The sequence below is a fragment of the Prosopis cineraria genome, unplaced genomic scaffold (genome assembly GCF_029017545.1).
Source record: "Prosopis cineraria cultivar Desert tree isolate PC_DT_omini unplaced genomic scaffold, ASM2901754v1 PC12, whole genome shotgun sequence".
Lineage (NCBI taxonomy): Eukaryota > Viridiplantae > Streptophyta > Magnoliopsida > Fabales > Fabaceae > Prosopis > Prosopis cineraria.
The window spans coordinates 26,374,729-26,398,563 of record NW_026555343.1 but is presented as its reverse complement, the minus strand read 5'-3'; the positions used below and the strand labels follow the sequence as shown (position 1 = coordinate 26,398,563).

Here is a 23,835-nt window from a genome sequence, read left to right as displayed (position 1 = left end):
AGTCGGATGACTGAAAGTGGAACAAGTTTATACATATATGTGTTGAATATGTTTGTACCTTATATAAGTCCACAATTTTGTAATGTGACATTGAGAGGTCAAATTAAGTATTTGATGTGATATTTGTATTGTGAGGAGTCAGTCAGTTGTATTTAGTCCTTTTAGATTTAGTTTAAGGCCTAAAGTGGTCTAATGGGACAAGGAATGAGAATTGAACACTGATGGTGGAAGTTTTGTAAGAAAAGTAGCTTTTTGCACTCAGGTGTTTAGTTTTAGATCAGATTATTAGATCACGTTTAAACTTATCTCATTAGATAGAATATGTTATAAGCTTTGTACGGAAACTTGAATCACTCCAATCAGACGTCAAATGTGAAAATGGCACACAGTAGAATTTCACCCTACTAATTGTCATATGACAGCAAAATTTGTTGTCATATGCACCGCGACGCATTGTGTGTCACGTCACGGCGCATGGCATAGAAAAGAACAGAGCTTGTGGCTGTGTACCAGTTATGGCTCATGGCACTTTTTTAAAGAGAGATGTTATGTTTCATTGAGTCATTGAATTGTGCTTACGCTTCTGTTAGTCCTCTTATTTGAACATGTTTTTGACAAAGTCAAGATCTCACATTTTGAAAATAAATTGAGGACTATTACTTTGATATTGTATATATAATTGTATTGTGATGTGTGATAAAGATGGTAAAGTCTGGATGAGGTTATGGACTTTACGTCAAGTTTTCACACATATACATAATTTCACATAACAAAATCACATTCAATTCAAGTGGAACAAGTTATACAATAACATATACTTTTTTGATTGGCATCTAGGGCTACCCACGTACCCACTGCTATAGTATTCTTGATGAGATGCAGCATCATATATACAAGTAAGTTTTCAACCACAAATTGTATACACATTCACATTTTTATATTCACATACACTTATGCATCTTGGTTGGCAACTCAAACTCTAACAACGTATTATATATTCATTTTACAATGGTAGTCAAACCACTATCAAGCGAAGCTACTCTTTTCTTGCTTCCTTTCTTGACCTTCTCATGCTCTCTTCACCTGTGTACAAAGGTAATGGAGTGAGACATATGTCTTAGTAACTTGAATATAACCCAAATATTGGTTAGTAAGTAAAATAAAAAACAAGAGATAAAGTAGCATACATTTTAATAAAGACAGTATAATATGCATATACATGAATTCATACCCATCATCTATCATGCTTATGCTCATGCACTTCCGATTCTCCCTAATAGAGTAAGCTCTATGCTAGAACCAAGACTTTTTGTTTTACATGAAACAGGGCCCATCATACCTCTATCTCAGACTAGGTATCCTTTTTGTATATAGGTGGTCACCTAAGTCCTTCCTAATAGAGTCAAGCTTTATGCTCAAGACCATCAGGACTTCCTAGCCTTGCACAGAGTAGGACCATGACCCCCTACTTTAGTGTAGGGTATACTCGTGGATCATTATCCTAGGTCCGTCATGATGAAGACAAGCTCTACACTCGAGACCTTTAGGGTCTCCTAAGTCCTTCCTAAAAGAGTCAAGCTCTATGTTCAAGATTTTTAGGACTTCTTAGCCTTGCACAGAGTAGGGCCGCGACCCCTTACCCTTGTTTAGGGTATACTTGTGGATGTAATTCATATGCCAATGCACATATCTTTTCACATTCATTTCATACATAACTCATATACTCGCATGCATATTCCTTTCACAATATTACTACTCTATCAGTTCATAAATCACAATGCATATAGTTATATAACATACTTGTAAATAATTTCACAAATAAACAAGTAAAAGGGTTACTTCAGTTACCTTTTTATCCTTTTTACCAAGGGTACCTATCACATCAAGCTCTCAAGGGTGTGGATTCTCATGAGCAATGTCACAAATGCTCAATCTACATAATACAATGTCACTCAGTCAATTCTTAATACTTAACATAGGCACTAATTTAGCTAAGACATATTTCTCAATATACAAAACAACTCAATTATAGTTCTTTGAGTTCATATAATCTTTACGCTATAGTCATTACTCTGATAAGCTATTCAAGTGACCATAACACCCTCATACATCCTTTATTTATCAAATTCTCCATTTTTAACCTAACAATATGGGTTAACTATGCCCATATACTAAAGGTTCAACCATTTAACTCTCGATTAGTTGCAAAACCTTAGTTTTGCATTCAAAAATCCTTTTTAAACCTTTCTTTCATATTATAATTCCTTAAAACTTCTTGATACAATTTCTCTACTACTCAAGTTTAGAGAAAATAGGATAGAAATATAGGATAGGGATGTACGATCTTTACTCGATAAGTCACTAGCTGAAGCAAACTCCCGATAGCCGGATAATACAAGCCCTAGCAAAATAAAGCTTCGTCTCCTCTCTAAACATGTTTTCCCCACTTATCTCTTTTGATTTTATGAGTTGATCACATTTATTTTAAGTAATTTTTGTGTAATGCCCTGCAACTCTTCCAGCACTCACCTCAACACGTGGCACAGTAAGTTTAATCTCACTTATGTTCTTGTGTTCTATCCTAAATTGCTATTCTACCCTTAAATCCTATTAACGTAATAGCCAACCAACATAAAATATTAACTCAGCGTCTAAACCATAATTAATCTACTAATTATTAATTTATCCTTGATTAGAAACTAGTTCTTTAGATTTAAATTTAGGATGTTACATAAGGCATTTGGGACCATAACATTTCCAATTTGACAAGGAATAGTGCAAGCTCTTGGATCTTTGCACTTTATAGGAACTTGAGGTTTAAAGATGGAACTTACATTGGGACTCATTTGAATTGTTGCTAATGGTTTGAAACCCCTCTTTGTTGTACATAACTCCTTTAGAAACTTGGCACATTTAGGCATACTTTTGATCATGTCAAGCAAGGGAACAGTCACCTCAACCTTCTTAAGTATCTCAATTAAATCTTGCTTTTCCTCCTCTTGATTCTTGAAAAATCTAGCCAATGCCTTTAGGAATGGCATATCCTTAGGAATTGGATCTCACACTTTATATTCTATTAGCTTCCCTCTTCTCCCAAGTATTTCCTTCTCTTTTGGAGCTTCATCTCCCTTTAAATGCTCCAGATCACTCTCTTGGCCCTCTTTGATCTTAAACTGTCCAGATTTGGAGTTTGATGTTCCCTTACCATTTGAGCTACTATTTGAATGATGTAAAGCATGAGAATCATCCTTGGGACATAAAGGAACATGTTGGGCCTCCTTTGGTGTCAATTTTGGATGCGAAACACCTTCAAAACACAAAGAATTCCCAATGCTATAAAACTGTCCAGATTTGATTTCTTGACTTTGCTTTTGATTCAAACTAATCTATTGAGGTCTAAGGGTGTTTTCCTCATGATTTGGGACTTGTATGCTTTCATTAAGACCCTTAGAATAATTTTCAACCAAAGGAAAAGTGGAGAAATGAGATGAAGAACTATTATTACCATCAAAGATTAAATATGACCAAGAGCTACTTGATGCTTCAAGCTTCCTTCCACTTCTTAATTCAATAGCACTAATGTTCATGACATTCTTTCCTTGATTTTTATCTTGAGAGATTCTACTTGCCATTTGGTTAATATTAATCTTAGTTGACTCTTATCCAGTTTCTGATTTATCTAACTTCTTAATCAAAGCTTCAAATTGGTAGTTCACTTTACCAAATTTGAAATCAACATTTAAGACATGAATGTCCTAAAACCTCTCCTAATATCTACTTGATATTAGCAAGGGTTAACTTAATCACCACTCTAAAACATGAAGTAGTATCAAATACTTTGTTTGAAAAGCTTGGGCCCAAGACTTGTTTTGCAAAATCATTAAAAATCATAACACATCATAGCATTACACAACGAAATTGAATCATATGCATCTATATCAATCACTGCATGCATCTAAAAAAACAAGTCAGATTAAGGGCCATACATTGTGGTGGACAACATGCATGGCATATGGCACAAAACCACATGCCTTAATCACCTCTGTGTCACAAGCCTACTTCTGCAGCTGTCATTTGACAATGTAAATGATGAACTTTCAGTGTGCATCATTTTCACATGCAATATCCGATCAGAGTGATTCAAGCGTCCACTTATAGTTTATCTCGTAAGCTAACTAATGAGATAGGTTTGGACTTGATCTAATAGTTTGATCAAAATTTAGACACCCAGGTATAAAAAGTCACTTTTTACAAAAATTTCACACACCCAAACGCTAAAATCGATCCCTTAATCTCATTAGACCTTTCTAGGGCTTGAACCAAGTATAAAAGGACCTATTTCACCTGATTAACCATATAATATCTCAAATATATCCACATATCAAAATTTGGCTATTCAACGGCCAATTTTCACATTTCACAAAATTTCACCACTTAGTATAAATTGACCTACTTGGCCATTTTCACAACAAAATCACCACTTTATATATTTACCACATATTCACAACTACAATCTTAGCCCAATTAATTATTTCACCATAAAATCACACATATGGGCTAAGATTCATGAATTCACTATAATTTTTCACATTTCACCACTAAAATATGCATGCAAATCCCTATAGAAACTTATATATACAATAATCACTGTGTTTTCATACATTACACAATCTTAGAGATTTTCCATGATAACAGCACCATTATGCTAGTCCAAACTCTTTTCCCTTGCTTAGCTCATTGCTCTGTCCTGTAAAAATGTAACCACGGGGGTGAGATAATAATCTCAGTAATAAAATAACTCACTACTGTCAACTATCACATGCAACTATATGAAAGTATAGCAAATATATAGTTAAGCATAACATATATCATATATTCACTTCAATTTCATTTATATAAATCATTTCACCTCTTTGACCATTTATTCACCATTTTTCACCACTTTTCTAACACAAAGTATGCTCACTACTGACCGAACTTTCAAATCATCTCGACTTTAAACCATAGGCTTGCCTTAGACTAATTACACTTTCATTGGCCCTGAGCTTACCTTTAGTGGTAGGATCACCCAACTCAAAAGTGTTCTATCGCACTTCCGAACTATAATTTCCCTCAATACACACAATGGGGTGTTGTTGACTCCAACATTACATCACATCACATCAATACTAAGGAGTTCGAATCTCCAACAACACACCACAATAGGTACTAAGAAGATAATCTTCAATATCACACTTCAAAAGGCACTAAGGAGATACAATTTTTTAACATCACACCCCATCAAGCACTAAGAAGAATAATGTCATCTTTCACTATACTCCATATAGGTAAACTCTCACCTTTATGATCATACTTTTTGAACCAATCATAGGTTCCCAATCACTACTTTCCACACACGAACACACACATAATTGCACAATTTCACATATTTATTCAATAAAAGTTCATTTTTCATTCAATAACCATGCAATGCTACAATACATGCTCAATTTAAAATAGTTTCATGCAATAGATAGCATACTCATACACAGTTATAACAAATAATCAAACAAAGGAAGTTATTCGGTTACCTCAACCCTTATGTTACTAGAAAAGTGACCCATAGATTTTAGTTACCATAAAAGCTCTATACAAGCTTCTCTCCACAACACACTCATGAAATATGTCAATCTACACAAAATTGACATTATTAGTGAATTAGTTCAATTGACTAAAAACACTTAATTGCTACTTAATGGTACAATTAGTAAATCTTTCATTTCTACTTATCCATTTTAGGTTAATTAATACCTGATTATCACTTTATATCACTTCAAATGATCTCATTTTGGCTAAACACGATTTCCACCTTAATGTTCTTAGTTTTGGGCCAAATTGAGCCAACAGGTTCAAAGTTCTATCATTCAGCTCTAAACCAATTATGAAGCTTTAATTTAACTCTCAAGAACCTTTTTATTACTATTGAGTAAGAAGTAAACCCCTTAAATTTTCTCGATTCAATTTCTCTATAACTCATACTAACAGAAATTATGGTAGAATGGAAGGTAAGGATTATACGAAGCTTACCCAATAAGTTACTGATCAAAAGTGCCTTCCTATGCTCTGAAAACCTTTGCCTTAGCCAACCTTAGCTTCCTCTCTTCTCCTTCTTGTGTGTTTCTAATTTTTCCTTTTGAAATTCACCCTAATTTCACAATTAAGGGGTCACTTTCTAGTCCATGTGCCTCGTTGCATGTAGCTTGTACCACGGTGCATGGCACAGTAATAGAAATCCTCACCACACGCAAATACTTCAACTTGAAATGCAATCCTTCCACTTATATCTGCCTATTCAATATCTAAAGGACATAAATCATCAACTAATCATTTAAATATCTAATCCTTTACTAATTACCACTTTACCCCTGATTAATAACTAATCACAGGATTAAAAAATTTAGGATGTTACATGTCCAGCCTTCAATTCAATTATGTCATATTGTTATTCATCTTTTCCAAAAGTGAGAAAAGCTTGTTATTATTGGAAGAGTCTTGGATAGGAACTATTTGATTGTTCCTTGAAGTAGTAACCTCTTGATTAGATCTATAAGTCAAATTAGGGTTATTTCTCTAACTAGAGTTATATGCATTCCCATATGGCTCAAATTGACCACTTCCTCCTTATTGTGGGTGATTATATGGCTTTTGTTGTTGATAATAGCAGCAACATCTTCCCTCTTATAGGCATGTGTGCCATTTGAGATAATGTGCATGGTCGAGTGGCAAATGGCACAACTTAGAGCTACCAATGCTCTTGATATAAAATCCATTTGAGGTTGTTTAGAGGTTGTAAGAGACATCTTGAGGAAGTTTAATTGAGAGTAGATATCATCTAGTTAAGCATTAGGAATTGAAGCTTGATAGATTCCATTCACACCTCTTGTGTTCTCCTTTGTGTTGTACTATTGATTATTATTGGCCATCTTCTCTATAACATCCTAAAAATTTTAATCTCGTGATTAGTGATTAATCAAGGGTAAAGTGGTAATTAGTATGGGATTAGAGATTTGGATGATTATTTAATGATTTGTCTGATTAGGATGTTGTATGAACAGATACGGGTGAAAGGAGTACATTTTGGGTCGAAGAAATTGCACATGGTGAAAATAAATCTCACTGCGCCATATGTCGTAGCTTGTGATGCATGTGCCGTAATACATGGACCAAAAAATGCCTTCACAAGTCGTGAAATTTTAGAAATTTTAGAAAAGTGAAATTTAGAAACACATGAGAGGAGGAGAGAAGAAGAGTTGAGAAGCTAGAGAAAGCTATTTCAAGTCATTAGAAGGTGCTTCTAATTGACAACTTATCAGGTAAGTTATGTATAACTCTTGCCTTCCATTCTACACAAATTTCTCTGAAAATAAGTTACAGGAAAATTGAATCTGTGGAATTCAAGAGGTTTGATTTTTGCCCAATAGTAATAAAAAAATTCTCAAAAGTTAAATTAAGACTTTGTGATTAACTCGTAGGCTCAATTTGGCCTTTAGAGAGAGAGATTTAGGGCAGAAATCTGATTTGAGTGAAATAAGACTAGTTAAGGTGATGTAAGGTAGTAATCAAGTAGTAATAGATTTAGAATGAATAAATGAAAAAAAATTTACGGTTGAATATAGCCCTAAGTAGTAAATATGATTTTTTGGTCAAAATGGACTAAATGACTAAAATGTGTCAAATGTGTCCAGATTGGCATATTGGATGTGTGAGTAGAGAAAGGATACTTGAGATAAGTTATTATGGTAGTTGAAATTCATGGGTAACCTTTCTAATGATAGAAGGGTTAAGGTAAATAAATAACTTTTTTTATTTGACTATTTACTATAACTGTGTGTGAGTATACTATGTAATGCGTGAAATGGTTTTGAACTGAGTATGTTTTATAGCATTATGTAAATGTTGCATGAAATAGCTTTTGATGGAATAAAAGCATTGAAATGGGTGATTTCTAGTGTTATGTTAATACATATATGTTATGTATGGAAATGTGTAAAATGATAATGAGGAACCTTAAATGGTTTAGAAAGTATGATCTTAGAGGTAGGAGTTCACCCGAGTGAAGAGGTGGTGATAAGACCATATGGCAGATTCTCCTTAGCGCCCAACGAGGTGCGGTGTTGGAGATAACCTCCTTAGTGCCTTATAAGGCACAGTGTTGGAGATCTTTTTAGTGTCTATTGAGGTATGGTGTTGGACATTTGAAACTTCTTAGTATCTATGTGATACGATATTGGAGTCAACAACACTCCTTTGTATGTATTGGGGGGAAACCATAGTCCGATAATGAGATAGAACATCTTTGGTCGGGTGATTCTACTACTCCAAGTGATCTCAAGGCCAATGAAAGTGTACATTGGTCTAAGGTGAGCTTATGATTTCATGTTAGAGTGATTTGGAGGTTTGGTCGGTAGTGATCATGCTATTGAATACTATGAGTAGAAAAGTGGTAAAAAGTGGAGTAAAGAGGTTAAATATGAAATGTGGATGTAATTTAAGTTAATCCTATGATACATGTTATTTTAATGAGATTTAAATGGTATATTATGCTTTACTTCCATATTGTCACATGTGATAATAATTAGAAGCGAGTTATTCTATTACTGAGATTTTTATCTCACCCTTGTAATTACATGTTTATAGGATCGAGTAATGATCAGGGTAGGGGAAGAGAGTTTGGGCCTGCTTGAGTTGTTGAAAGCCATGTAAACTTGGAGTTTGTGTAATGAACCATGGATTGGGGTATTTAAAAGGTTAAAATGCGAGGAAAAGGTTGGAAGAGGGCTTTTGGATGCAAAACTTAGACTTTGCTTGAATGGTTAAGTTAAATGAAGTAGAATAGGGTGCTTTGGTCGCTTTGATGGCTTAAGTGTGTGTGATTTGGTGAATGGGTTGAGTAGACCCAAAGAATGTCATTAAGATTGTTATAAATGCCTAGAGTAGTTTAAACAACTTAAGTTTTGCATTAAGCTTAGAAACTGACTAGGGATTCCTAATTGTATAGGTTGAGCACTTGAGAAATCATTTGTGGGAGTTTATACTCTCGAGGTGAAATAGTGCAAATGGTAACCCTCGATAATAAGGTAAAAAGTAATTAGAGTAACCTTTTTACTTATTAGCCTATAAAATAATTTACAAGTATTTTATATTAACTACATGCATTATGTTTAATAAAAAGTTAGAGTAGCAAAGTTGCAAAAAGTGATGCATGTGTGTGTGAGTAAAGATGCTTGAAATGTGTGTGGTGACACATGTGCATTTGCATCTATGAGTGTACCCTAGACTAGGGTGGGGGTCGGGTTCCTATTCTATATAAGGCTAGGAAGCCCTAAAGGTCTAAAGCATTGATTATAATCCACTAGTGAGGACTCAAGAATGTATCCACGAGTGTAAGCTAGACTAGGGGAGGGGGTTGTGGCCTTACTCTAAATAAGGCTAAGAAGTTCTAGTGGTTTGAGCATTGATTTTTATCTACTAGTAGGGACACAAGAGAGCTTACTACCCATCTATGATACCTTAGCCTGAGGCAATAGTTGGTGGGCCTGATTTCATGTAAGGTTAGGAAGTCATAGTTCGGGCGTTGAGCATGCTCTGCTAGTAAGAGCCGGGAGTGCATAAGCATAGTGGATGATTGAGCATGGCATCATGTATGTGTGTGTGTACTTATCCATGCTGCTTTTATTGAGATTAATGTTACTCTATCTCTTACATTTAATTTTACTTGCTAATCGATATTTGGGGTTTATCCAAGTTACTAGGATGTATATCTCACTTCATTACCTCTTGTGTACAAGTGAAGAAAGTTTTAGAAGGCCGAAAAGAGGTGAGGAAAGAGTAGCTTTACTTTTGGTAGTGGTATGAAACTACCCTATGATGTAATAAATGTATATAATTAGATTTAAGGGCTTCGGTTGCTAATTAGGAGGCAAACATATGTTTGTGTGGTTTTAGAAACTTACTTGTATAATCTAAATTGTATCTCATCGAGTGTATCACTATGGTGAATACATGGATAGGCCTAGATGCTATTCAAGAAGTTCATAAATGTGATTTTTAACTTGTTCCACTATGGTTATATGTGAAATTTTGGGTGATGATAGTGTATGTGTGTGAAACTTGACCAAAATGGCAAGGCTTGGCACCAATTATGTAAGTCAAGTATATTTGTGATTCCTGGCTATATGGTGAGGCTTAGGCCATATGTTGAAGTCAGACGTGTGAAAGGGGAATAAGTGTGAATGTGTATATGTGATGTAGGGTAATACCTCATATAAAACCACAAGTGTATAAAGTGACATTAAGAGGTCAAAACATATATGTGACATGTTACTTGTGATTAGATGTGTCAATCAAGTGTGTTTAGTTCTTTTAGACTTGGTTTAAGGCCCAAAATAATCTAATGAGGCAAGGTATGGAATATGGGGCACTTAGGGTGCATGTTTTTGAAAGGAAAAATGATTTTTACAATCAGGCATTCAAATTAAGATCGGACCGTGATAAGAAACATTATTTACACACTTTATCTATTTATTTAAGACCCATGTTACATGTTATATTTCCTATTTTGGTACATTCAGTCTTAAAAGCAAAAAAATTGCCTAAGGGGCAAAGTTGTGCACCAGGAGCATTTTGGTCCAAAAATGTAATTTTTATGAAAATTTTGGTTGATGTTGTATTAAATGTGTTTTATGCCAGGGGAACGAATATTTTGAAAATTCAATGTGTTTGGAAGATATTAATTAAAAATCACAAAATTAGAGTTGTTGACTTTGTTGACCTAATTAGAGTTTTGTGCATCTATGAGCATGCATGGTTTCACATGGGGCAGCCCTTGAATTGCATTTTATTATTTATTTTTTATTTAAATAATTAATTTCATGTTCCTAAATATGAATTATTATGTCACATGCATTTATTTAATTAATTTTGTTCATTATGTGACATAGGTGATACATGTAAACTTGAACTTGTATCAATTGGTCAAGAAAGTGCAAGAAGGGCATTTTGGGCAAGAGTGGCATGCTAAATGGCTAAATGATGGGTAGATCAGATTTTTTGAGTGTAAAGCATGGGAATATTCAGACGAGAATAGGAATTATTACCCAACAAATGAGAATGTGTCACTTAAGGGCATGTGCACAAAGTGTGAAGTTTTCCCTTAGACTTTAATTTGTTTTTAAATTAATATCTAGAGCCAAGTCAGATGCAAAACACGTCCTCCTCAGCATTTTATCATATTTTTCATATTCAAACACTCAATTACCATACACTCATTCATCTCTTTCATTTTCTTTTTCTAGTTCATCTTGTTCTTCATTTTCTCCACCTTCTCTCTAGAAACTCTAATTTTTCAGCACCTCCATTTTCATTTCTAGCCATCAAACCTCCATAAAATCACCACCATTCCACTCCTCTCATTGAGCCAACCTCATCCCTACCAATTTCATAGAGATTAAAGTTGGGATTCATTTTCTATCATGGAGCACCACACAACCATGTTGGTTTCTTAAAGGAGCAAGATGATCTTGATGAGTTCAAGCCAAATTCTCCATTGAAATTCTAGGGAGGAGTTGATGGAAGAGGAGCATTGAAGACTACTTTTCGCAAAGCTCAAATTTTTCCTCATCTTGTTTCAATTTCACTAGAATACTATGACTATAGTTGATTATAATTTAATTTGACTTTGTTTCATAGTTGGTTGTAAATGTTTGTGTTGAAACAAGGTTGTTTACTTGAATTTCATCTCCTTTTATTGTTGGAAATTTTAGCAACTGTGTGAATTTGCATTGTAATATATGATTTCAAATAGTAAATGTCTTGTATTGACCTAACATATAACTGTTTGGTAAATGCTTGATGAATTGCGTAAGTTACATAGTCTTGTGCTTGAGTGTGCTCTTGACTGTGGCTTTAGAAGAAGAAATTTGATTAATCACTTGGTTAATCCTTGAGCTAAGCTAGTGAGGTTACTTAAGGGGCTTGCAATTAGCAGGAATTGAATTAGTAAAATTATATTACTTAAAATAGTTGTCTTGAGTAATTACTGTTTCAACCAAAGGGGAGAAGTTGAGTGAGTTGCCATTATCATTTAGAAGTAAGGATTCCTCTATCAACATTTAGAAGCAAGGAAGTTTGTATTAGAAATTTGTCATGACAATAGATTCTAATACATGCACCATGGTGCAAGATGGCATGCTGCAAAACTTGTGGTACATGCCGTAGTGTATGGCATGTTTTTTAGAAAAGTAATTCATTAATTTTCTTAAGAAGTAGGCATGCATCTACGCTTCCGTAAGCCTTTTTTATTAAACTTTGAATTTATATTTGACATGTTTACAAACGAAGTCAAGATCCCACATTTAAAAAAAAAATTAAGGGCTTGTCTATATTTATTGCGTTGTAATTGTATTGTGATGTGTGGTTGTGTAAGTAAAGTTTGAGGTAGAAAATGGGATGTTATAGCTATCATCCTTTTTCACAATTAGGACTAGTGAACCTCAAGGCAACACATTAAGGCATATGAAAGCCTTCTCTAACATCTCCTTAAGTTGTTTCTTAAGTTCTACCAATTCAAAAGAAACCATATGATACAGAGCTTTTGAAATTGGCTAGGTACCAAGCACTAAATCAATTGAGAATTTCACCTCTCATTTCGTTAGTAAACCCGTGATCTAGTTCGCAAACACATCTAGGAACTCTTTTGTAACTCGAATTTTACCAACACTTTCATCATTGTTGCCTTGCACTAAAAAGAAAACCACATACATTTGATAGCCCTTAGAAACCAATATTTTTGCTTGCTCCACTGAAAGAAATCTAGACTGACCAGAGGTTACTGAATGAGTCACAACAAGGGTCACATGAATTGGTAACAAAACCGCCATCTTCCTGGCACAATTTAAGGTAGCATTATTAACCGTCAACCAATCCATCCTAATAATTACATCCATCCTTATATAGGAATTAAGATCAGATCCACCATAGACATCCAATCCTTAAAGCACAATTCCACTCCCATATACACCTTCCTAGTCTTGTCTAGTAAGTAACCTTGATGGTGTAAACACTTCACTATAAAAGAAAGCTCATGCACTAGCAAACACAACTTTTTGACACTCATGGGACACAAATAAATGAGTGGCATCAGAATCAAATAATGCCTCACTCTCTTGTCTATGAATAGAGATTTTACTTGTGATCAAATTTTGACACTGCTTAAGCCTCCTGCCAACAAATTGTATACACTGAGCCCTGCACAATCGATCACTACTTAGAAACCCCACCTTTATTCCTTGGGCAATCTTTTGCAAAATGGCTTGTATCACCACATATATAACACGTCCAACACCTCCCAATATGGTCCCTCCCACAATGGCACAAACAGGTGAGCATATAGTGCTCACTCGAGAAGTCAATGTAGTGACTATCTGACTCGAATACTGTGGAGCCTCAGAATTCCTGGCCCACCAATCCTCCTGCTTTAACCAACCATACCTTAAGGTGATGATCCTCTACTAAAAATTCTCTTGCCTAAGGATCCAGAATCGCTGGCACTAGTATTGTTCCTCTTTGGTACCCCTCCTGAAGGACCCAAAGGAGTAGAACACTGTCCATAATTGTCCCTATTCTTTTCTGTCTCTATCTTTATCTCTCGACCCCGCCTTATAGCTATACGAAGTCGATTACACATTTCTTTGTATGTGGCATAATTCAATAAGGCTATTTGCCTCTTGTATTTTGAGCACATATTCTCTAAAAGTCTCTTCGCCTTTCACCTACTGTCATCCTGTCATGCAAATAGGTCATAAACCTAGAAAGCTGATTGAACTTTTTCACAAATACGTCCTCGTCCAGATCACCCTGCTAGAAGGCATAAAACTTTGCCTCCTTCTCATCTCTAAACAAAGCCTAGAAATGATAGTTGAAGAACTTTTCCTTGAACTAATCTCAGCTAAGTCGACTACCATCAAAGGGCCTCACTAAATTCCACAGTACTTAGCATCTTCTACCAATTGTACAGTAGCCAATATCACCTACTCAAAAGAACACAAGGTGACCTCAAAGATTGTCTCCATTCTCTCGATCCAATTCTCCACATCACCCCCTTCATGCTTCCATTAAATTTCAGCAGACTAAAATATGAGGACATTTTCTAAACCCGATCTATAGGACAACTGAATTTTTAATGAAAAACAAGTAAATGCCTAAGGGGACTATGAACAACAAAAATATGAAAGAAACAACAATTCAATTAATTTAGGTTTGTTATTGTGCCAAATACAAACTGAATGATAAACAAAACCATAAGGCTCCCCAAATCAAAAAAAATGTCATGGGGATAAGAACAACATCATGCCCATTTTCAACTACATCACATCTTACACAAAAAACAAATAAGGGAACGTTTAAGTATTATATATTATATAGCAAGCCATATTAACCTATAACTAATATGAATTCAATAATACAACATGGAAGGCAACTAAATTGTCCCTAAAATCAAGTAATTGTGAAGAGAGAGAATGAACAACAAAAACTTAGATGAAACAACAACAATTCCATTAAGTTCAGCCTGTCTTTTTATCAAGTGCAATCAAAATGATAAATAAACATTATAAGGCACCCCATATATATCATGGGAGGCAAGAACATCATACACATATTAAACTACATCCTGTCCTATACCAAAAAAAAAAACTTATAAGGAGGATGGCCATAAGTACATTTCAAAATACTATCACATTTTCATTCAATCTTCTAGGGTCCCTTGATCAGCATTTCCTTATAACTCACTTGAGTTATGAGATGCATGCAAGAGCTTCTTGACTTAAACTTATTTTTTTCTCTTCTTCAAACATAACATTATGCTTTGATGCATATAAAACATTATGCCTAAAATAAAAATTAATAGCCATAACAAATGAGTCATTTAAGCATTAATACACAATAACAAGAACAAAATATCATTTTGGGCACATAGATAAAATGATGGATGTAAATCTCATAAACGATATGAGAACGTTCATGCCAACTTAAGAATATTAATAACAACTTAAGATTCAACAAGCTATTTTTAAGCATGTAAAATGCTCAAAGCTTACAAATATCTCTTACCTGACATGGCTAAAATACTCATACCTTAATTTAATCATAAGAGAAAAAGAATAGTAATGCAAACAACATACCCCCAAAATTATCAACTTGAGTGTCTTATGGATGCCAAAAATCTTTCATTTACTATTAAATGTACCCTGCCACTTATTTGGCTCAAGCATTTTGTCTATGTTTGCTTGCTCCACACAAACTAAATAAGTGATTTATCATTTGAAAAATGCAATATTAATGATAATAGGTAAAAAAAGAATATAATTTAGTTTCTATGAAAAACAATAATTCTTATATCTAGATCAACAAATGCAGTGAATTCTCCCTCAGATGACCAATGCATGTATACAAAATTAAGAGGAAGCTGCAATCTGAAATAGCATTAATTAATGAAATAAAGATATCCTAAGTTTTCAATACAACTTATTGTTATAACCCCACATATTAAAGCAAGAGCATTTTCAAAAGCTAAAAATGAGATATTAATATGCTATTGAACACTTAAAACTTGTAAATAAAGATAACAAAGCTACTCAATCCTTTTGCATATCAGATGCAACACTTTCTTTTAAAAAAGGGCATGTGAAGAGTAACAAATATCAACCATAAAAATACTTATAGATTCTTAATGTTAGATGTTCTAAATTTTAAAGCCAAATGCATTAAACTAACATTGCTTTTGCAATATTCATTTGGAGGCATTCATTGAAGTCTCATGATGGTATTTGTCATCAATCTTTCTTGACACTATTTCACACATAAAGTAAAAAAGTGCAAATAAAGAATAATTAAATGAACGTAAACTTGTAAAGGAAACTCAATATTCAAAGAAAGGAGCAATATGAAGAATATTTAATTTCAAGAGCATCAAGAAGATGCACACCACTTTTCAATCATTCTAAACATCATTCGAACAAATCCTCACTCACATCACTAATTGCTCCTCCATTGATGCCGTCCATCATGACTACTCAATCATCGCTTCGTCTCCCCAATTCTTCAATCGTTCAGTTCTCCAACGGAGTTGTCTTTCTCAAAACTTGTCACTCACAACTCACTCATACCTTAGATCATCGTTGCTCCTCCATCAAATCCATCCCTCACTGCCGGCCATTGCACAACACTTTAAACTCTTGTGGTTTTCTAAATCATGCAAAGAAAGAAAGAAAGGGTGGCTTTCTTTTTTAAATTTCTTTGTTTAAGATAGGTATTTTGATCAGATGATAACATTGTTAAATGAATAAAAAATTAAGCTTGATTCTTAAAGTATATTTGATCCCTAGGACCAATTGTGGTTCTAACCAGATCTTTTTGACCGATTTTTCCTTCTTTTTTTAACTTTTTTTAATCTTGACATTTTGAAGCCACTGGTTTTCGCAGCACTAAACCTGACCCTAGATCTAATTGTTATTATCTTTATATTTATTAGCCAGCAAATTATTAGGGATTAGATCAGATTTATTATCTAGTCTTTATTTTTCAGATTAGTGAGGAGATTTGATACAATTATGATCTCATCTATTATTCTGATTTTATCTCTCCTCCCCTATATGTATCGCTGTTATCTATGAATGAAATTCAACATATTTGATTGTAAGATCATAACATGGCTGACAGCTAAAAAGTGAACAAGCATCATTCAACTTTGGTCAGACTTAAAGCGCAATGAGAAGAATGGGTACAATCAGCATAGTAAAATCTTCTAATTTATAGTATAAATTTCAATTTTAATCAATGTTTTTATAATTAGATTGGATATTGAATTGGAAAGGTGAACACTTCACAGTTTACATGGTTGAACCGGATTTGACCAATAATGGAACTGATGACATAATAATTAAATAAAAATAACATTAAATGTATATATACAAAAATATAAACAAGAAAAAAATCTGTAATATATTAATAAAATAACATAACTATAAATTAATAATATTATAAATTATAATTTTATGACTTGTCAAATATAAATGAATTTTGATTAAATTAAATATGAATAGATTCAAAAGTATTTGTATTTATATCTATAATTATCATCTTTATAAAAAAAAAGATCTCAAATTATATTTTATACATGTGAATTGTCCAAAAATAAACTTGACTTTTAGTAGGTCTAATTTTTGAATTTTTCTCGTTTTTTTTAAAAAATTTAAGCTTTTTTTTTTAATATTATGTTTAAAACTGCCCGATTTTCTTAAAACCACTCCAATTCCAATTCAACTCCGATTTTTAGCTCAATAACAGCTTAACTCTAATTCAATCTGGCTCAATCATGAAAACAATTTTTTAATCCAAACCAAGCCATTATGATCTAACCGTCCGGTTTTTAAATCATTGATTTCAATTATGAACCACCAATTGTAACAAACATTTCATGCTTTACATATTAAGAAAGACTGATGGATTACATATTAAGAATCAATGAAATATCTATTAATCTATTAATAGAATACATACTTACATGAGATATACTTCCACGGATTGCAGATCTCTCCCATAGCAACTGCTTCCTTGGTGACATACTTCCTGAAACCGGCCAGAAGAAGGAAAATCTAATATATCATGCAGAGGCTCATCCAAATGGTGTATTAAGGGCAGAGTTAATGTTTCCAAAGATATACTAAAGGTGTTTCACTGTGGTAACCAATTAGTACTTCCCTTTGTTCCTCATCTAATATCCTACATGACTAATTCCACGCAAGGGAATATCCTAGTAACTTCAATCTTCCATTTAAAGAATCCAAATGTGAGTGTGTGTAAGCGTGCCTGTCCTTAAATTGTGCGGGCACCTATCTCCAATGACAAAGGACTTCGTCATTTAGCTACAACCAAGATTGACCAGGATGCTTCTTAACACCTCTATGATGCATTAAACTCCTTACCCTAGCAACCTCATCCCATCTACGATTGTCAGCACACATATTTGATGACAAAATATAAGCTCCAGCATCAAAAGGTGCAACTTGAAGCAGGATCTCAGAAACCCACTTTCCCATCTCAGCGTTTTTATGGAGTTGACAAGAAGACAAAAATGATTTCCATACAGAACTGAGGTGAGAGATACAATGATCAAAAATAAACTTCTTCGTCTCAAGTAAGCACCCCGCTCGACCATAAAGATCAACCATACAAGTCAAGTGTTCAAGTCCAGGGTCAATGCAATAAACATCTCTCATCATTTCAAAATATTTGCAACCTTCTTCAAGGAGCCCTTCGTGGCTGCAAGCATTTAAAACCCCTAAGAAGGTAACCTCGTTTGGTGTAATGCCTAGATTAATCATTTCTTTAAAAAGACAAATGGCCTGCCTCCCTTGACCATGCAAGGCATAACCAAATATCATTGAAGTCCACAAAACAACACTTGGATCATTAATTAGTTTGAAAATCATAATAGCATCAACCAAACTTCCAGATTTAGAATACATATCAATTAAAGACGAACCCACATAAGCATCTATTCCATGTCCAACTTTCTGAATATAGGCATGGATCTGCCGACCAACCTCCAAAATTCCTGTGTTGGCACAAGCAGAAATAATGCTTGTGATGGTCCGAATGTCAACTATAACCAGTTCACAAACCATAATCTTAAATAATTTTAAACCTTCTGCAAAATTGCCATTAGAAACATAGCCAGAAACCATTGAACTCCATGAAACTATTTCATCCACTGGTTCATTACAAGAAACTCCAGAAATTTGTGATTTTAGAAAAGTCGGGGGAATTTCTCTGAGGATTAGAGATGCTTTATCCATTCTTGAGCACTTGCAATACATTTCTATAAGTGAACTTCTTATAAAACCATCTCCACTAACGCCAAATTTTAAAACACGCCCATGAAGTTGTCTGCCTAGTGGTAAATGGAATAAAGAAGATGCCAACGTAAGAGCTACGGAAAAAGTGACAGCAGAAAATTGAACTCTACTTTCCATCATAAAATGGAGTTGCTCCAATGCATATCTTTTATAACCACATTGCAGCAGTCCATCTATGACTATATTCCAACTTACGACATCCTTGTAAGGCAAGTTCCTGAATATGTCAAGAGATTTCTCCACATCTCCTGTTTGCATATATGCACCAATCATTATATTCCATGACACAACATCTCTCTCCTCCATCAACTTGAATAATCTCTTTGCATATTCAAAATCTCTGCATTTCAAATAAAGATCAAGCATAGCATTATGCAGCACGACATCTCCATCAATACCAGTTTGCAGCATCCATGCATGGATTGCCTTACCAAACCGGATATTGTTTCCAATGGAGCAGCACTTGAAGACACTGGATAATGTATATTGATTTGGAGCTGTAAATGCTGCCAACATATCTCTGAAAAGGGTAAAGACCATGAAGGAAGAGCCAGATCGAGCATAACCTGATATGAGAATGGACCACGTGTGGGTGTCTTTGAGGAGAATTTCATCAAACAGCTTATGAGCGCTTTCCAAATTGTAGGATTTGAGATAAAGAGTCAAGAGAAAATTGGCAGAGTAAGAAGATTGAAGAGAAGCATTCTTGAGAGCCATTGCATGAAGAGCATCAACCAGTGGTGCATTGGTGAAATGGGGGAGGGGCGATGAGTGGTACCAACAAGACAGAATTGATGGAGTAATTAAATGCTTGAAAGAAGTGAAAAGGGAACGGGAACTCATGCATAGCAATATCATTCTTATTTCACAAAATAACCAAAACCTCAGTCAGCTCGCTCCATTCTAGACCCCCCATGGCATCTGTGGCCATTATATTATGCAATGGCTTCCATCCATAAGCATTGGAAAATGCCACCATACAAAACTTTTGTCATATGCAAGATCTGCATCTTAACAAGAAAAATTGGTTAAAAGCTACGAATAGTCACCAAAAAAAAAAAAGGGCGTTAACTAAAAGGAGTATCACATTAACTAGATATCATAAAATCAGCAAAGGAAAGGAAGCATGTTTTCATATAGAAAGCATTGCAAATCAAGCAAATGATAAGGTCTGTTCAAAGGTTGGTTTATTTCAACATGACAAAAATGAAAAATAGCAATAAATAAAAATAAATTTGCAATCTTCAAATATTATGAACAGGGTCAGGTCTCTATAATTTTATCCATAGAAAATATAACAAATTCAATAAGTTTAACCAGAATAGGCTATTGGGAGAAAGACATGTAATTGATCATAAGAGCAAATAGCATGCCATTAGAGCTAATAGCTTACCGTAGCCACAAGTATACATGTAAAACCATCATCTTAAAAACATCCTAAGCAGGCACAATTGATGTAAAATATCATCACTCAATAATGTACATGAGGGGATGCTTTCATGTTCTAGGCTGGCTGTAATCCCTATAGCAAAAACATGAAATTCACTATAAAACACTACTAGAATGTTGAAACATTGCAGCAGCTTCAAAATAACTCAAGCAAGCTGCAGGAGAATCTATGTTATAAGTACAATGGTTAATCCTTAGGAAATGTAGCAATGTCTCATTATTAATTGAAACAGCAACCCAGACTACAATTTTAACGTCCAATTTCAACCAAAAAGACACTCACGAGCACTTTGTCAAACACTTTGTGGGCATATCTTAGAAGAAGCACCAAACATAATCTAGCCAAGTGCGAATCATGCCAAATCGTGTATATGTATTTCAACAAAACAACTACCACAGTATCCATTACCTAAGCAGAGACAATTAAGCTAGTAACAACAAAGATGAGGCTGGAAAGAGCAAGGAATCATTACATGCATAAGTGCTTCGAATCATTCTCTTGCTTGCACAATGCAATTCACCTCGATTGCTGCAACTTCCTTCTTTCTGCCCTCAATTTATGCTTCCCTCTTCTATCTTCTTATCTCATTCAAATTCCTCCTCTCTTCTTCTCCTACTCAGAAGGTCTTCTCTCTCTAATCTCTTCCTCCCTCTAAAACTCGACTCTCTCTAAACCCACAAGAATTGCTGAAAATTGTCAAACAATGGCGCCTCATGCTCCTTCGTGGTGTGTTAGTTCATGTCCTCAAAGCAATGGGAGGAGAGGCATGGGTGCATGGCCACCTCCTATTTTTTTGGGAGAATTTCATTTCAAGACATGGTAGGTAAATATTTTCCAATTACACCCAAATATTTATGAAATAACTATGCAGGTTTCGAAAACAAACATGATACTAAGTTTCATGGCAAAATGATATTATCACCCCTAGTGTTCAAACAAAAGTACACAGCATGAGAGAAGCCATGTTTGCAAGCAACATGACAGACTTGACAAGCAACGTAAGACAATTTACAAGTAATATTAAATGTTATTTCTACAAGTAATGTTAGTAATTTAACAAATTATGGATGATTTTACACAGGATGAATATTGGACAAGTAATATTTCAATCTTAAAAAGTAACATAATGGAATTTACAAGTGAAATTAAGGGAATTTACATTAATTTTAAGACAAGTACATTATCAAACTTTACAGGACATTTTACTTGTGAAGTTAGTAATTTAATGAGTCATGCATAGGTTTACACAGGTTAGGTATTTGAAAAGTAACATTATGGACTTGACAAGCAATGTAAAACAACTTACAAGTAATGTTATATGTTCTACAGGTTACACTAGTGATTTAACAAGTCATGGATGGTTTTACATAGAATGAATATTGCACAAGTAATATTCTAGTCTTAACAAGCAACAAAAGGGTTTCACAATTTACAAGTGAAGTTAAAGAAATTTATATTAATTTGAAGGCAAATACATTATACTTTACAAGACATTTTACTTGTGAAGTTAGTAATTTAATAAGTTGTGTATAGATTTACACAGGTTAGGTGTTTGACAAGTAACGTTGTGGACTTGACAAGCAACATAAGGCAATTTACAAGTAATATTAGACATTCTACACCATCCACATAACCTGATAGAAGAAGTTAGATTAATACACATGTATAAGACTGGCAGAGCTAGAAAATTAAACACCACAATCCCAGTGCCAGAAAATGGTGGAAACTGCTCAATCATAGATGAATAAAAAAAATAAGCAGTTAAGCACTGACTACAAGCTATATCTAATAACAAATACTCTACTAGAAGAAATACAAAGAGACAGAATGCACTTGAGGTTATTATAGTCTTCTGTAACTATATACAGCTACCAATCCTAAAGTGCAGTTTTAGCAGCCACCTTGTAAGACCTTAATATGATGGAATTGAGCTAGGAATTATTTCTTCATGCTTCTGGAAGTAAATATTTTATCAATGCTCTCCTTACAAGAAGACATCAATACTAACAGCCAAAGCCACAATAACCAGAAGGAAAAGATAATGTATAGGAACTGATTAACAAGGAGAAAATAGCATGCGAAGCAACAGCTACAGGAAAGAGAAGAAGAGATATAAAAGTTGCTCAGAAAAGAAAAGTGCATAACCACTAATGTCCCTGCACTGTTGTAAAGTGACTGTTGTGACATACATTCTGAAAATGTACTGCCAAGACAAACAAAGAAACACCCAACCAATTTATAGCTTATAAAGTGAGAGAAAATAGGAATTATAACTCCCAGGCCCCACCCAGAGCACAGGGGTGAAAAATATTGGGGATATCTTCATCATTGATATTCATCTTGAGAGCGAAAACCCACTTTTTAGGGAGGCAAGCTTCCCTGGAGGAAAATTACAACATATTGCTTTCTGTCTGCTGTTATTAGATCTCCTTGACTCATTAAATAGACCATTTTCAGCTTATAAACAGGAGCCACACCAAACGACAGAAACTTAATTTTATTTCTCCACAAATTTAAGTTGAATTACAGTTTTCCACAAACAGTGGCGATCAATAATCAAAAAACTTAAGATGAAACATAGCGAACAAGAAGAAGTAAGTTCAATAAATAATCCTAAAAAATGAGAGATCCGACCGAACTCCTCCGTAGAGTAAAAAATGTCTCGCTTTGAATTAAATTTGCTAAGCTGCTAAGCAACCACAAGAATCAAGCAAGCGAAATATGAAGAGTAAATGAAAATTCCATTCCCTTCATAATTAAATGAATCAAGAAGAAGAGAATTGGGGTTAACCCCTCCTCCCCAACGCAGACAAATAGCAATTGCAATTCTAAGAGGCATTAAGGAAAAGAAATGGCAACTTGGGAAATCCAACACAAACCCACCATGTCATACTGATAAAGTCAACATTCATCAATATGTGAAGTACCAAAGCGAGAGTGGAAGAATGGAGTAAGCTACATCATGAAGAAAACAAACCCCCTTGTGTGAACCTAGAGCCAAGCTTAGCATAAGAAGACAGCCTGACGTCAAGATCACCCTCGATCTTCCGCGATTCCTTTCTCAGTTCCTCCCAACTTGATTCCGGCAACTGCATGATCGAATCCGACAAACGGATCTTCTAAGAAACCAAACCCAGATCTTCCTACTCCTCCTCCTTCTTTCGTTATCTTCGTATCAAACTTCGTCGAATGGCTATTACAGCAAAAACTCTGGTTCACTCGCATCACCGCCTGCATTCAAATTCAATCCTTGGCTCTGCCTTCGCTTGGTCCCTCACATCTCACAATTTTACAAAGGGGGGAAAGAAAAAGGATCGACCGCCGATAGCCCACCGTAACAAGACCTGCAACCTGCTACCTTTTGATCTAACGTGGCTGCTTGCTTCCTCACGTGGAATGCTCAATGCCCGGGACCCGCGCTCACCTGACTTT

General features: G+C 34.6%; 1 protein-coding gene and 1 long non-coding RNA gene across 2 annotated transcripts; both read right to left on the bottom strand.

Moving 5' to 3' along the window:
- Window positions 1-786: 786 nt before the first annotated feature.
- Window positions 787-3,948, bottom strand: LOC129288993 (uncharacterized). Its single transcript, XR_008588107.1, has 3 exons — window positions 2,835-3,948; window positions 1,849-1,933; window positions 787-1,083 (listed from the first exon to the last, which is right to left on the bottom strand). It is a non-coding gene; the product is annotated as an uncharacterized LOC129288993 (long non-coding RNA).
- Window positions 3,949-4,460: 512 nt separating this feature from the next.
- LOC129288992 (pentatricopeptide repeat-containing protein At2g22070-like) lies at window positions 4,461-23,751 on the bottom strand. The gene is made up of 4 exons (XM_054925823.1): window positions 20,876-23,751; window positions 17,600-19,957; window positions 16,068-16,281; window positions 4,461-4,747 (listed from the first exon to the last, which is right to left on the bottom strand). The coding sequence occupies exon 2, from the start codon at window positions 19,809-19,811 to the stop codon at window positions 17,961-17,963; it is 1,851 nt and encodes a 616-aa protein (XP_054781798.1). The 5' UTR covers window positions 19,812-19,957; window positions 20,876-23,751; the 3' UTR covers window positions 4,461-4,747; window positions 16,068-16,281; window positions 17,600-17,960.
- Between the last annotated feature and the right edge of the window lie 84 nt (window positions 23,752-23,835).